Source organism: Oncorhynchus kisutch, linkage group LG10 (assembly GCF_002021735.2).
Source record: "Oncorhynchus kisutch isolate 150728-3 linkage group LG10, Okis_V2, whole genome shotgun sequence".
In the NCBI taxonomy this organism is placed as follows: domain Eukaryota; kingdom Metazoa; phylum Chordata; class Actinopteri; order Salmoniformes; family Salmonidae; genus Oncorhynchus; species Oncorhynchus kisutch.
The window spans coordinates 38,010,898-38,026,427 of NC_034183.2; the positions used below are offsets into that span (position 1 = coordinate 38,010,898).

The window sequence follows — 15,530 nt, forward strand, 5'->3', positions numbered from 1 at the left end:
TCAGTGCAGCAAACTCTCTCCAGAAGTTCAGTGAGGATCTCTGAATGATCCAATGTTGACCTAAATGACTAATGATGATAAATACAATCCACCTGTGTGTAATCAAGTCTCCGTATAAATGCACCTGCACTGTGATAGTCTCAGAGGTCCGTTAAAAGTGCAGAGAGCATCATGAAGAACAAGGAACACACCAGGCAGGTCCGAGATACTGTTGTGAGGAAGTTTAAAGCCGGATTTGGATACAAAAACATTTCCCAAGCTTTAAACATCCCAAGGAGCACTGTGCAAGCAATAATATTGAAATGGAAGGAGTATCAGACCACTGCAAATCTACCAAGACCTGGCCGTCCCTCTAAACTTTCAGCTCATACAAGGAGAAGACTTATCAGAGATGCAGCCAAGAGGCCCATGATCACTCTGGATGAACTGCAGAGATCTACAGCTGAGGTGGGAGACTCTGTCCATAGGACACAATCAGTCGTATATTGCACAAATCTGGCCTTTATGGAAGAGTGGCAAGAAGAAAGCCATTTCTTAAAGATATCCATAAAAAGTGTTGTTTAAAGTTTGCCACAAGCCACCTGGGAGACACACCAAACATGTGGAAGAAGGTGCTCTGGTCAGATGAAACCAAAATTGAACTTTTTAGCAACAATGCAAAACGTTATGTTTGGCGTAAAAGCAACACAGCTCATCACCCTGAACACACATCCCAACTGTCAAACATGGTGGTGGCAGCATCATGGTTTGGGCCTGCTTTTCTTCAGCAGGGACAGGGAAGATGGTTAAAATTGATGGGAAGATGGATGGAGCCAAATACAGGACCATTCTGGAAGAAAACCTGATGGAGTCTGCAAAAGACCTGAGACTGGGACGGAGATTTGTCTTCCAACAAGACAATGATCCAAAACAAAGCAAAATCTACAATGGAATGGTTCAAAAATAATCATATCCAGGTGTTAGAATGGCCAAGTCAAAGTCCAGACCTGAATCCAATTGAGAATCTGTGGAAAGAACTGAAAACTGCTGTTCACAAATGCTCTCCATCCAACCTCACTGAGCTCGAGCTGTTTTGCAAGGAGGAATGGGAAAAAATGTCAGTCTCTCGATGTGCAAAACTGATAGAGACATACCCCAAGCGACTTACAGCTGTAATCGCAGCAAAAGGTGGCGCTACAAAGTATTAACTTAAGGGGGCTGAATAATTTTGCACGCCCAATTTTTCCGTTTTTGATTTGTTAAAAAAGTTTGAAATATCCAATAAATGTCGTTCCACTTCATGATTGTGTCCCACTTGTTGTTGATTCTTCACAAAAAATACAGTTTTATATCTTTATGTTTGAAGCCTGAATGTGGCAAAAGGTCGCAAAGTTCAAGGGGGCCGAATACTTTCGAAAGGCACTGTATTAGCTGTGTACTTAGGGTCGTTGTGCTGTTGGAAGGTGAACCTTCACCCCCGTCTGAGGTCCTGAGCACTCTGAAGCAGGTTTAAATCAAGGGTCTCTCTATTCTTTGCACCCTTCATCATTCCCTAAATCCTGACTATTCTAACTATAAACAGGGATGGTGCCAGGTTTCCTTGTGGGGCCCCTGTGTTGAGCATCAGCAAAGTGAGGGTGTTTTCCTTATTCCTAGGCTAATTTGGAAATGGTTGGGCGCTTATTTCTCTGTCCTCTCTGTTCGAAACGGTGTACACGTTCGAGTTGGATTTTGTTGACCGCGTGGGATTTGAAGCATGGTAAGAAAGAATTCCTTCACAACATTTTCAGGAACTTTGCCATATTTTTGTTGGATTCCATTAAGTACCAGGTTTAATCTCATAGATCTGATCTGTATATCAAGTAAGGCTTCTCTCAGAAAGATGTTCTCTTTTTAAGTTCATTAATGTCCATTTCAATCTTATTGACTGTCCCTTTTAGCTTGTTTGTTTCTTTTGAGGTTCGTCTTCAACTCCTTTTATATCTTTATTGACTAATTCAAGTATGCCCAGTTTTATTTATCAATTTTAACAGATTGTTTTCCATCCTTGCCATTCCCAGTGGTGAAAAGCATAAATTATCTGTACCCCGAGGACAAACCATCCAGGATTTTCTTTTTTTGAGGTCACTCTTTTCAATGGGGTTTCTATGTGGATCTAGATTTCTAAGGCACTTGCTTGCAGTTCCTATCGCTTCCACTGGATGTCAAGTCTTTAGGAATTGGTTGATGTTTTTCCTTTGTGAAATGAAGGGCTGTTCAGAACGAGGGTCGAGTCTAGTGTACTGTTGTGGTTGGGGCGCGCGACCTGAAAGCTCGCTCCACTTAGTTTTTATCCTCTATTGAATGCAGTTTATTCCGTCTTAATTGAACTTATCTACGTTAAATACCTGATTGTATTACAAAAGTTATTTGAAATGTTTGGACAAAGATTACAGGTAATTCATTTGATCTTTTGTAGTCATCTTGCATGAATTGGAACTGGTGTTTTTTTCTGGATCAAACGTGCCAAATAAATTGACATTTTGGAGATATAACGACGGAAATAATCGAACAAAAGGACCATTTGATGTTTATCGACATATTGGAGTGCCAACAGAAGAAGCTCTTCAAAGGTAAGGTATGAATTATATTGTTATTTCTGAGTTTTGTCTTTCCTGGCGGGATGAAATATGATTGTCTGTGTTTGTTTGATAGGGTGCTGTCCTCAAATAATCGCATGGTTTGCTTTCGCCCTAAAGCCTTTTTGAAATCTGACACCGTGGCTGGATGAACAAGATTCATTCACATTTACTATTTAACACAACAGGATGTGTGACACCACTATCAGCAGAGTTGAAAATGCCTTGGACACATTATTGGACTTTTATTCTGTACATGAAAACCTAAGCAAAAAAGTTCTACGTCATCACTTACTGATTATGATCAGTTATGTGGATTTTAGAACATTCACATGAAAATCTGTCACCAATTGGATTCGAAACATAGCTATTAATCTACATTTTTTATTTTTTTAAATTCATCTTCCGTTTGGCATGTCTCTAGTGATGCATTTCACGTCACTGACGGAAGTGTTGATATGACAACTGCGTCAGAGTTTTGAATGATCTTTCCCCTCCTTTTGTTCCATGCTGGCTGAAGACCTAGCTAGCCCGTAACTAGCTAACACCAGACAAAGATCAAAGAGAAGATACATGTTTTCCACATATGAATAGTGTAAACATTTATTTGCTGACACCCACAGTCAAATTTTGGCACCAGTAGAGTAGCTATCTAGCTATATAAACCATGCCCCTCAAACATGGCTTCTCTGATGTTGGTTACAAGGCAGTACTTATTTAAATTAGGTAAGAGAATATCATGTTACCATTGGTGTATTAAAATGAGAGAGGGTGATGTCACCCTTTCCCCTTAATAATCCCGCCTCCTGAATGCAAGTGTTTGACATGGGGGAGGTGACTAGTAACTTTATCAATGTAGAAGAAAAAACAAATTATACTTCGGTCATCAAAAGGTCGAAGTTTGCCTCCCTAAAATATCATGAGGTGACCTGTTGGCGGTTCAGAGAAACTACGTTATGCTACTGCTAGTAGGCCACTTTTGGTAAGCAGAACTGGCACTGTGGTATGAACCAAGCCTGGCGTGGAATGTAAGTTGCCTAGTGGGCCACTTTTGGTAAGCAGAACTGGTGCTGATGATATACAACTTGAAATTCTCTATGAAAACTTTGACATTTCAGCACTTTTAGAGCAAGCCAATCTAGATTTAGACTGACTCAAAAGACCTGGGAGAATTATAGATTTTTTTCACAGGGTGATGAAAAGCATACCTACAGTCACCAGTGCGGTAAACGCTGTACCCTGAAGCTTCACTAATGAACCTAGTTCATAACAAAAACGTCACATGAACACCCATCACATCAAAAACGTTACAAAACCATTTATCTGGAGTTCTATGTTCACTCACGGCAGAAGGTGTTTATAATTGTAATGTTACCACTTGGGATGGGCCACTCGAGGGCTACTATGATGAGTGCTGTCTTTTGGGAATGTCCCAGAAGCAGGGCCGTGCGGGAGATTCCCAGAGTACAGGGGCAATTCCCAAAACCATTTGGAAAAAGCCAGGAACTTTTCTCTTCTTTCTTGTGATTTATTGCTTTGCTCCAACTGTTAGCGAAAATAGATTAATCAAAATTCCTGCAGAACTCAACATCTAAATCATGAATGAAAATAAAACTAGAAATCACAATGGATTTCCGGAAGCAACACAGTAGAAACTAAGATCCAAAATGGACTTATTTTAGTGTTATGCCATTGTAGTAAATGGTCAAAAGTGAATAGCAAAATTATGTATAACAGACACATGCATCTCAAAATGGAACGTTTCACTTGGGACGTTTTACTCTCAGCAGGGCAATCATTTGGCCTCAGAAGATGATTGAAATAAAATGGAATAAATAATGTAACCAGAAAGACGCAAAGACACGTGAAATATATAATTTAATATGACCATACATTTATCAAGATCAGTACAAAGAAGAAAAGGCAGTTCATAGCGTGAAAAAGAGACAGATGATGATGCTTGACTAGCTTAGTCGCCTGTGAGTGTCTTTCCTGTGAGTGATAAACAGCTGTTGCACCCTGCTGAACCTTTCAAACTGAACCTCCAGTCCAGACGCCATCCATGCCTAGAGGTAAGGAACCAGTGCCAGACCAGAATTTCAACCAGAAAAACATACTTATGTAATGGCTTATAGGGCTTTGTTCAAAAGTAGTGCACTATGTAGGGAATATGGTGTCATTTCGGACACAACCACAGCTTGACACTGGATAATTTCCCCATCAGAAACGACTGCACTGCCATAGCCTCAGGGATTAGCTAACTGAATGATTTTCCTTTGTTTTATTATTTCAATTTAATGTCAGTTTGAACAACCTTGTTAGGCTGTGTGCGTGAGCAGCTGCCAAATGGATGACAAAGTGGCATAGGAACACATTTTAAATCATCTCTGTATGTACACATTTATGGTAATCTCGGGAGATGGGAAATATACATGTTTATGTCAGTAATAAAGCTATTGACCATGCAACAATCCCCACCAGTACCTTTTTAAAACACATATATACACAGCTCAGACTAACCTGCGAACAAAAACAGATGGCAAATATGTACAATAAAAAATAGAAATATGTTCTTGCAGGATAAGAGATATTGCTATCTAATTTATTTTACAGCTTAAATTGTACCATTAGTCCAGCACGTTTAAGTAGTGTACAGATAGCATGGGGGGGGGGGGGAAACAAAGCAACACTACATATAGTCTGAGACGGTTACTATCTATAGATACATACAAGGTAATGGAGAGCATTTAAATATGCCTGTATGGAAATATATATTAGCTGTAAAAAATAATATACTAAACATTGATGTATACATTTGTTAAATACTGGTCGTTCTGAATCCCTGGATTGCTGAAAATTTGCTTCTATGTATTTAGGAAGGGGACTCCTATAGCCCTCGCTGTAGCCCTTTTCAAACTAACTGTTTCTGTGAAACATGGGAACTGCTGTTCTTCAGGCAGTACGTACCGTACATAAGTTTACTATATTTGGCTTTTGCTCTTTAAACCCGCAAGTGATCACTGTCTGTTTCTAGATCACGTAGGAGGTTGGGGAGAAGGTAATGAAAGAAAAACAGACAGCAATGTCATCATATTCACTTATTTTTTTCAAATACATTAAATCATTTTTCTATCCCTCTTTTAATTTGCTTCAGATTAGCTACTCTGCATGTTCTAGCAAGTAGAGAGACACTTATCACCCGTATTTCCTCATTTATATGTGTATGTCCATCGTAGTCAAGCAGCTATGTCTGTGACTTTGTACATGATAGGGTCTGTGGATCTATCCCAGGCCCCATCTGCCCATTCGACAGAGCCCAGCAGCATTGTCCTCGTGCCCCAGGAGGAGGGGGGTTCAGTGGGCTAGCCGCTAGCGGGTAGCTTTCCTCCCAGTCCATAGCCAGCCATACTGCGTGTACCATATACTGTACCTAAACGGCATCTTCTATACAATAAAGCCTGCCTCACAAGTGCATTGTTGTACATCATAATCGTACCTCAATAGAAAAGCTGTCCCCTGCCTTAAAGTCCAACCTTCACACAATTAAGGCACTGTTTACACCCCTGGGGGTCAATGGGTTCTTCTAATAAGAAGAGAGGCAACAACCGGACAGGAACATAGTCAACAAAAACAAAACATTAATAAAACATCACGGAATGTATTGCGGGTAGGTGCTAAATGAGGTGTCCAGCCAATCACACACCAGAGTTCTGCAGGAACACACAATACTGTTGGTGCACATGCCACTGTGTCGTCATGGATTCACCACGGCAACCCTGGGGCCCAATTTCTGAACCCCAACAACTCAAGTCTTGAGCTCCTAGAATAGTTAAGCCCCCCGCCCCCCCCATTGGGGGCACGCATTTGAGTCAGTAGCCTGTTGAGCTGTATGTGTGTTGAGTCAGTAGCCGACGTTGAGCTTGTTCTTGTTGAGTTCTCTCTCCAGGTTGCCTATAAGCGTGTCGATGCTCTCCTGCAGGTCTCGCAGGTTGACCTTGTTGCTGAGCACGGGGCTGATGTCCTGGATCTTCATGTAGGCCTGGTACGTGTGCTCTTTGGGGAGGTGGAGGGGCAGGATGCGCTTATCATCATCATCATCATCATCATCACACACCCTGTTGTCTGACGGCTGACCACCACTGGAGCCATCACGCTCCTCCACTCTCCTCTCTGCTTCCCTCTCCTCTTTCTCCACTTCTACAGGTCCTTCCATCACCTCCTCGGGTAACGGGGGCTCCTGTTCGGCTGTGGCTGACTCTGCCTGTCCCCTGTCCAGTAACCATTCCTGTCTCTGCTCCTCTCCTCCTTCCTGTCCCTTGTCCTCTAGTTCCTCTTCAGTGACCTCCATATCCTCAGAAGGAACATCGGCATAGTCATTTTCCTCCCGGGACCGAGGAGGGGGGAAGTAGCTCTGTCCACAGCGGCTCCAGTCCCCGGCGTAACGGTTGCTAGGGCTGTCCAGACGGCCCGGCCTGGGCCGCAGCACCCCGGCCATCTCTGCATCGCTCAAGGTCAGCACCTGGGGGCGCTCCTTCCTCCGACGCAGGGGGGGAACGGCCAGCTGGTCGGCTGGGCCGGGGGGCCCTGGGATGGGGGACGAGGTCTTGTCACGTGGGTCCATCACTGGAAGGAGAGATAGAAAGACAGGGAGAGAGAAAGAAAGAGTTAAAGAGTAAACAGGAAGCTATTCGGTCAGTGCCAATTCCTGGTGTATGGCACATGCTCTTCAAGCATTGTTGGTGTAAACCAATTACTCAAATCCAAATCCCCCTTTTCGCCCCAATTTCGTGGTATCCAATTGGTAGTTAGTCTTTTCTCATCGCTGCAACTCCCATACGGACTCAGGAGAGGCGAAGGTTGAGAGCCGTGTGTCCCCCGAAACACGACTCAACCAAGCTTCTTAACCCAGAAGCCAGCCACACCAATGTGTCCGAGAAAACACCTGGCGACCGTGTCAATGTGCATGCGCTCGGTCTGTCACAGGAGTTGCAAGAGCTCAATGGGACAAGGACATCCCTGCCAGCCGAACCCTCATCTAACGATGCTGGGCAAATTGTGCGCCACCCCATTCGTCTCAAGGTCGAGGCCAGCTGAGACAGAGCTTGAACCAGGATCTCTAGTGGCACAGTTAGCACTGCAATGTAGTGCCTTAGACCACTGCGCCACTCGGGAGGCCCTCAATTGAAAAAAGCACAATGTACACACAAGGTCCTCCTGGAGTTAAATTCAGGATCTAAAAGTGGTATTTCCAACATGCTAAATCCACTCCAACACACTCTACTACTTTTTAACTTAGTCTTCAAATATTAGGTACAAAACACATCCCTGCTTTTGGGTGAAGGAGGAGGAGGGGGGGGGAAATCACATGATATGAACATGTCTTATCTAAGGAGAAGAACACTGAGCACTCCAACCACCACTTCCCAGTTACCTGTCCTCCTGTCGGTCTCTCTGTGTACCTAGTACACTGTGTTCCCGACAGTACATCTTTAGATACCTCCTACAGTCAGTGGCGGAATAAAACAAACAAAAAAACAAACATTTCAGAGGTAAAACAGACAATGTCCACTCACTACAACAAGAGCAACCTGTCAGTCAGACAGTTTACAGGAAAACACCTTTGACTTGACTTTTACATCTCCTTTATGCTGAAGGAGGAAGAAAGTAAAGTACACAAATCTCACAGTGGTAGAGTAGAGCCAACCGTTGGTTCTGATATCATACTGTATGAATAATACTTTTAAATCATTGTAAACCCATTGAGGAAATAACCCTGAACTCCTCTCCACCCCATCCTGCCACACACCTTCCTGGAAACGTCCATATCCAGGGCTGCTCCCACTGTACTGGGATCAGTTAAAAATATCCAATGATCTCTCTCTAGCCACAAAATAACCACCACAGCATGCACCAAAGCCAATGAGTCACACGCACATTTTCACCTCCTCATGAAATTACACCAAATTCCAAGGCCCGACAATCACATACAGTACTACACATATCAGCCCACACACACGCACACACTTCCAACCCGTCATTCAGGGCAGGTGGCACAGGTCATTGACAAATAAAATTAGGTCAAATCAGGATATCTATAGTAGCTTTGATTGGACTGATCATGTCGACCTATTTTGAGACCCACCTTTTAAGCTAAGGTGTGGCGTCTGTTTCGCATGTTACATCAGTTTGCAAGTAATGCAATTTAAAAAAAAGAATCATCGAGTTAATTAAGCTGCATACAAAATTGGTATCTTTTTTTGCTTTCTTAAGGCAGCTCGAATGCAGGTGTTGCAGCCTATCGCTTTCTGTGGTGGAGGGGCAGCCAGCGGAAAATACGGAGCGTAGGGGTTGGTAACGTTTTCTAGTTGCATCATGATTGGGTAATGTTCTCTAGTTGCACCGTGATTGGCTCAGTGTTCTGTCACTCATGGGGATACTACCTCACCGCCAAATCTAAGGGTAGAGCTTGAAAATTCAAGCCCCTTGGGTGCTGCCATAGAGTTACATAAGACGCGCCCATCCAAGAAGGCTCAAGGTCATTGACAACAGGTAAAATGACGTCAAATCACGTGATATCTACAGTAGCTTTGATTGGACTGATCATGTCAACATCATACTTTCAAAATCTTAGTTTGTAAGCTAGCAGTCATCATTTATCAAGTTGACAATCTACTGCTAAATGGTTTTTAATCATTGTCATATGAAGATGAAGAATGAAGAGAAATTATAAATAAAACGTATCGGTGCTCATTGGACATAAACATTACACAACAAGTTGGAAATCGTACCCCTGTAGAGATACTGGGGTGCAAAGGAGCGAAAAAATAAATAACAGTATGGGGATGAGGTAGTTGGATGGGCAGTTTACAGATGGGCTATGTACAGGTGCAGTGATCTGTGAGCTGCTCTGACAGCTGGTGCTTCAAGTTAGAGGGGGAGATATGAGTCTCTAGTTTCAGTGATTTTTGCAATTGGTTCCAGTCATTGGCAGCAGAGAACTGGAAGGAAAGGCAGCCAAAGGAGGAATTGGCATTGGGGGAGAAATATATCTGCTGGAGCACATGCTGCAGGTGGGTGCTGCTATGGTGACCAGTGAGCTGAGATAAGGCGGGGCTTTACCTAGCAAAGACTTATAGATGACCTGGAGCCAGCGGGTTTGGCGACCAATTTGAAGCGAGGGCCAGCCAATGAGAGCAGTGGTGGGTAGTATATGGGGCTTTGGCAACAAAACAGATTGCACTGTGATAGACTGCATCCAATTTGCTGAGTAGAGTGTTGGAGGCTATTTTGTAAATGACATCGCCGAAGTCAAGGATCGCTAGGATAAGTCAGTTTTACGAGGGTATGTTTGGCAGCATGAGTGAAGGGTGCTTTGTTTCGAAATAGTGAGCCAATTCTAGGTTTAATTTTGGATTGGAGATGCTTAATGTGAGTCTGGAAGGAGAGTTTACAATCTAACCAGACACCTAGATATTTGCAGTTGTCCACATATTCTAAGTCAGTTCCGTCCAGAGTAGTGATGCTCGACATGCTGGCAGGTGCGGGCAGCGATCGGTTGAAGAGCATGCACTTAGTTTTACTTGCATTTAAGAGCAGTTGGAGGCCACAGAAGGAGAGTTGTATGGCATTGAAGCTCGTCTGGAGGTTAGTTAACACAGTGTCCAAATAAGGGCCAGAGGTATACAAAATGGTGTCGTCTGCGTAGAGTTGTATCAGAGAATCACCAGCAGCAAGAGCGACATCATTGATGTATACAGAGAAAAGAGTCGGCCCGAGAATTGAACCCTGTGGCACCCCCATAGAGACTCCCAGAGGTCCGGACATCAGGCCCTCCGATTTGACACACTGAACTCTGTCTGAGAAGTCGTTGGTGAACCAGGCGAGGCAGTCATTTGAGAAACCAATGCTGTTGAGTCTGCCGCTAAGAATGTGGTGATTGACAGAGTCGAAAGCCTTTGCCAGGTCGATGAATACAGCTGCACAGTAATGTCTCTTATCGATGGCGGTTATGATATCGTTCAGGACCTTGAGCGTGGCTGAGGTGCACCAATGACCAGCTTGGAAACCAGATGACATAGCGGAGAAGGTACGGCGGGAATCTAAATGGTTGGTGATCTGTTTGTTAACTTAGCTTTCGAAGACCTTAGCTGGGAGGAGCTCTACAGGTGCTCTACAGGATGCAAATTTCTGTTTGAAAAAGCTAGCCTTTGCTTTCCTAACTTCCGTGAAAAGTTGCATATCGTGGGGCTATTCCATGCTAATGCAGTACACCACAGGATGTTTTTGTGCTGGTCAAGGGCAGTCAGGTCTGGAGTGAACCAAGGTCTATATCTGTTCCTGGTTCTACATTTTTTGAATGGGCATGCTTATTTAAGATAGTGAGGAAAGCACTTTTAAAGAAGAACCAGGCCTCTATTGACAGAATGAGGTCAATATCCTTCCAGGATACCTGGGCCAGGTCGATTAGAAAGGACTGCTTGCTGAAGAGTTTTAGGGAGCGTTTGACAGTGATGAGGGGTGGTCGTTTGACCGCAGACCTATTACGGATGCAGGCAGTGATCGCTGAGATCCTGGTTGAAGACAGCAGAGGTGTATTTTGAGGGCAGGTTGGTTAGGATGATATCTATGAGGGTGCCCGTGTTTACGGATTTGGGGTTGTACCTGGTAGGTTCATTGATCATTTGTGTGAGATTGATGGCATCTAGCTTAGATTGTAGGACGGCCGCGGTGTTAAGCATGTCCCAGTTTAGGTCACCTAACAGTATGAGCTCTGACGATAGATGGGGGGGGGGGGGGGGATCAATTCACATATGGTGTCCAGGGCACAGCTGGGGGCAGAAGGTGGTCTATAGCAAGTGGCAACGGTGAGAGACTTGTCTCTGGAAAGGTGAATATTTAAAAGTAGAAGCTAAAATCGTTTCGGCACAGACCTGGATAGTATGACAGGGAGATATATATACCGTAGCTAAGAAAGTAATACTAAGTGTATGTTGTGTAGTTGTTATTAGCCCATGTGCCTCACCTTAATAATTTGGTCCCTTTTCCCCCTCTTAATTTTGACTACTGTTCTGACTTGGTGGTACACATGTAGCCTCGCCTGTTTTAGAGAAATGTTATCAAATACTGTAAGGGCTTTCATTGTCTGCTTTATACGCCCCCTTTATTTATCATATGGTCCAGACTTGGTGTACAGGGAGAATACTGTAAGAACGACCCATGTTCTGAATAACATTTCAAAAGTGCTGAACAAATACTTAGTGGGGAGAACAAGTAGTTGATACACTGCTGATTTTGCAGGTTTTCCTACTTACAAAGCATGTAGAGGTGTGTAATTCTTATCATAGGTACACTTCAACTGTGAGAGGCGGAATTAAAATAAAAATCCAGAAATTCACATTGTATCATTTTTAAGTAATTCATTTGCATTTTATTGCATGACACAAGTATTTGATCACCTACCAACCAGTAAGAATTCCGGCTCTCACAGTCCTGTTAGTTTTTCTTTAAGAAGCCCTCCTGTTCTTCACTCATTATCTGTATTAACTGCACCTATTTGAATTTGTTACCTGTATAAAAGACACCTGTCCACACACTCAATCAAAACCGACTCCAACCTCTCCACAATGGCCAAGACCAGAGAGCTGTGTAAGGACATCAGCGATAAAATTGTAGACCTGCACACGGCTGGGATGGGCTACAGGACAATAGGCAAGCAGCTTGGTGAGAAGGCAACAACTGTTGGCGCAATTATTAGAAAATGGAAGAAGTTCAAGATGACCCTCATTCTGGGGCTCCATGGAAGATCTCACCTCATGGGGCATCAATGATCATGAGGAAGGTGAGGAATCAGCCCAGAACTACACGGCAGGACCTGGTCAATGACCTGAAGAGAGCTGGGACCACAGTCAAAGAAAACCATTAGTAACACACTACGCCGTCATGGACGTGCAGCGCACGCAAGGTCCCCCTGCTCAAGCCAGCGCATGTCCAGGCCTGTCTGAAGTTTGCCAATGACCATCTGGATGATCCAGAAGAGGAATGGGAGAAGGTGATGTGGTCTGATGAGACAAAAATATAGCTTTTTGGTCTAAACTCCACTCGCCGTGTTTGGAGGAAGAAGAAGGATGAGTACAACCCCAAGGATGGATGGGGCCATGTATCGTGAGATCTTGGCCAACAACCTCCTTCCTTCAGTAAGAGCATTGAAGATGGGTCGTGGCTGGGTCTTCCAGCGTGACAATGATCAGAAACACACAGCCAGGGCAACTAAGGAGTGGCTCCGTAAGAAGCATCCAAAGGTCCTGGAGTGGCCTAGCCAGTCTCCAGACCTGAACCCAATAGAAAATCTTTGGAGGGAGCTGAACGCCCCGAAACCTGAAGGATCTGGAGAAGGTCTGTTTCGAGGAGTGGTCCAAAATCCCTGCTGCAGTGTGTGTAAACCTGGTCAAGAACTACAGGAAACGTATGATCTCTAATTGCAAACAAAGGTTTCTGTACCAAATATTAAGCCCTGCTTTTCTGATGTATCAAATACTTATGTCATGCAATAAAAAGCAAATTAATTACTTAAAAATCATACGTGATTTTCTGGATTTTTGTTTTAGATTCCGTCTCTCACAGTTGAAGTGTACCTATGATAAATTACAGACCTCTACATGCTTTGTAAGTAGGAAACACTGACGATTTTGCAGGTTATCAAATACTTGTTCTCCCCATTGTATATTGACTTCGTCTGTCCTAGCTTGCTCATTTATGTCTAAAACGAAATGATGGATTGCCTCTTATCAGCTCATCGTCCCCTTATGCCATAATTTGTTACATCTCAATTGTCAATATAAACCACATTGGTTTAAGCAAGTCAGCCATATAAGCTATGTTTTTTTAAAGGCAGTAAAATGAGGCTGAATTAACTGTTTCGCTGCCAGACAAGGCTCAGCAGATAGCCAGGTGTAGCAGTGGTAAGGTGTTGGGACTGCTGTTGGGAAAGCTTTATGTAGGCCCTAACAATTTGCGGGCACCGTTTGTCACCGTCATAGTGCAATTCATGTATTGTTTAGTTTTGTGTTGTGTAGTGGCTTTGCTGGCATGCATCTAGAACATATATTTGTTTGCCCCACAAGATTGACATGCTAAAATCGGCACTGTACACACATACAGTAAATTAACACAAAACAAAGCATGTACAGAGGCCAAGCAAAGCATTCTCCCAGACATACACTCCCAGACACACACTCCAGGCCTATGCAACAATGCATTGGAAGGTGTGGACCTTGTGAAGAAGCTGAAAATATCCTATAATGGTTTTTAAACATTAGACTAAAGCTGGGAGAGCTATGGGCTAAGGTTAGGACTGGAATGTCCTTAATTATAGACTGGCCGCATTACACACTGAGCTGAGGAAGTGGGCATAAAGAACAGGAGGTATATATGTGTGTGTGTGTTTGTGCGTGTAAACAGATTTGCGGGCCAGCCAAGACTTGAATTTCAGTTTGGTCAAGGTTAGAGTTACTCACTCAGGACACACCTCTAGGTTCTAGCCAGGGATGGAAACTACACTGTGATGCAGAAGTATTTTTTTACTCAAATACTTCTAGTATGTTGAACTCAAAGTTAATGAAAAGTAATTATTACTTAAAATGTTTATGGTACTGACCCAAACCAAATGAGAAGTCTCATAATACTACATTTTTTAAATTTATGATAACAAATAAACTTTTTACCCAGCATGCTCTACTACAGGTAGATTTTTTGAAATTGTTTTTAATATGTGTTTTTGCATGTACATTGAGTGATTGGTTGATTGATATTATGCTACACAATGATAAATAACCATAATAATAATAATTTCCTAAACTGATCCAATCATTTTGATAGATTTTGGCACCCATTACTGAAATGGTTGTTCCAGTTTAAATGGCTTAGATAGCATCTGCACATTTTTCCTAATCCTGGCAGTCATTATGAAATAAGGTTGCGGATGAATATAAATTCCAACAGTTGGATTTCCACACTCCAATTCCAACAAAAATTACACTTTGCAAAGAAGCATAATGTGACTTACAAGCTTCCAGAAATCCCAGATGGAAGATTAAAATCTGGGAATTTGGAGAAAGTTACTGGAATTTTGCAACCCTACTAACAGGCCTGACGTGGCCTGTAAACCATGAGTTTCAGGCCACTGTATTAGGGTAATGCTAGGCCTCAAAATAAGGTGTGATGAGATATGTAATGTATCATCATAAAGAGTTTAATTATAATGATATTAGCCAAGGAACTCACTTGAAGGCCACATGTTCAAAAATGTATGAATTCAGGAACCATGTCTCTGTCACTAACAAATACATTCATGGGGGGTAAGTCTACAATTCTGCTCGAGGCAAGGCACACTGTGAAATTATATTGGTGGTATGGCTTAGTGTTGGCGAGGCTTCGAATGTATTATTTTTGACCACCCGCGAGTAGAAGTGTTGTAACTGGTCTATGGTAGAGGTACATTATATTAGAGTTGTGGATTACTGGGGGTGTGGCTTTCAGTTAGTTATTTTTGGCAACCTGTGAGTGGAAGTGTTGTACCAGTTTAACTGGTCTATGGTAGAGGTACAGCTTTGCAGCTGACAATAAATGAATGGGTACAATATTCAACAACAGTCTGTTCTCTCAGGTACAAAATTATCTGAGATGGTTTCCTTGGACTGAATATCTAACTAGCACTAACATGTTTGCAATCTTTAAATAAGGATATTTTCCATGTACAGAATTTGTTTCATGTAAGACTTTCATGTAAGCACTGAAAGTATTCATACCCTTTGACTTATTCTTATTATTTTGCTGTGTTCCACTTTAACATGATCAGGTATTGTGTGTAAAGCCAGTGACAAAATAAGTCAAGGGGTGTAAATACTTTCTGAAGGCACTGTATACAGTTGAAGTCGG

The 15,530-nt window shown here is 42.8% G+C and overlaps 1 protein-coding gene across 2 annotated transcripts in view; it reads right to left on the minus strand.

The window, feature by feature from the left end:
* Positions 1–4,456: 4,456 nt before the first annotated feature.
* LOC109898120 (rho GTPase-activating protein SYDE2) overlaps positions 4,457–15,530 on the minus strand; it is a 75,691-nt gene continuing 64,617 nt past the window's right edge. For both annotated transcript variants that reach the window (XM_031833625.1, XM_020492933.2), the window contains exon 7: positions 4,457–7,220. In XM_031833625.1, coding sequence (XP_031689485.1) covers positions 6,499–7,220 — 722 coding nt within the window. In that variant the 3' untranslated portion in view covers positions 4,457–6,498. The remainder of the gene's footprint in view (positions 7,221–15,530) is intronic.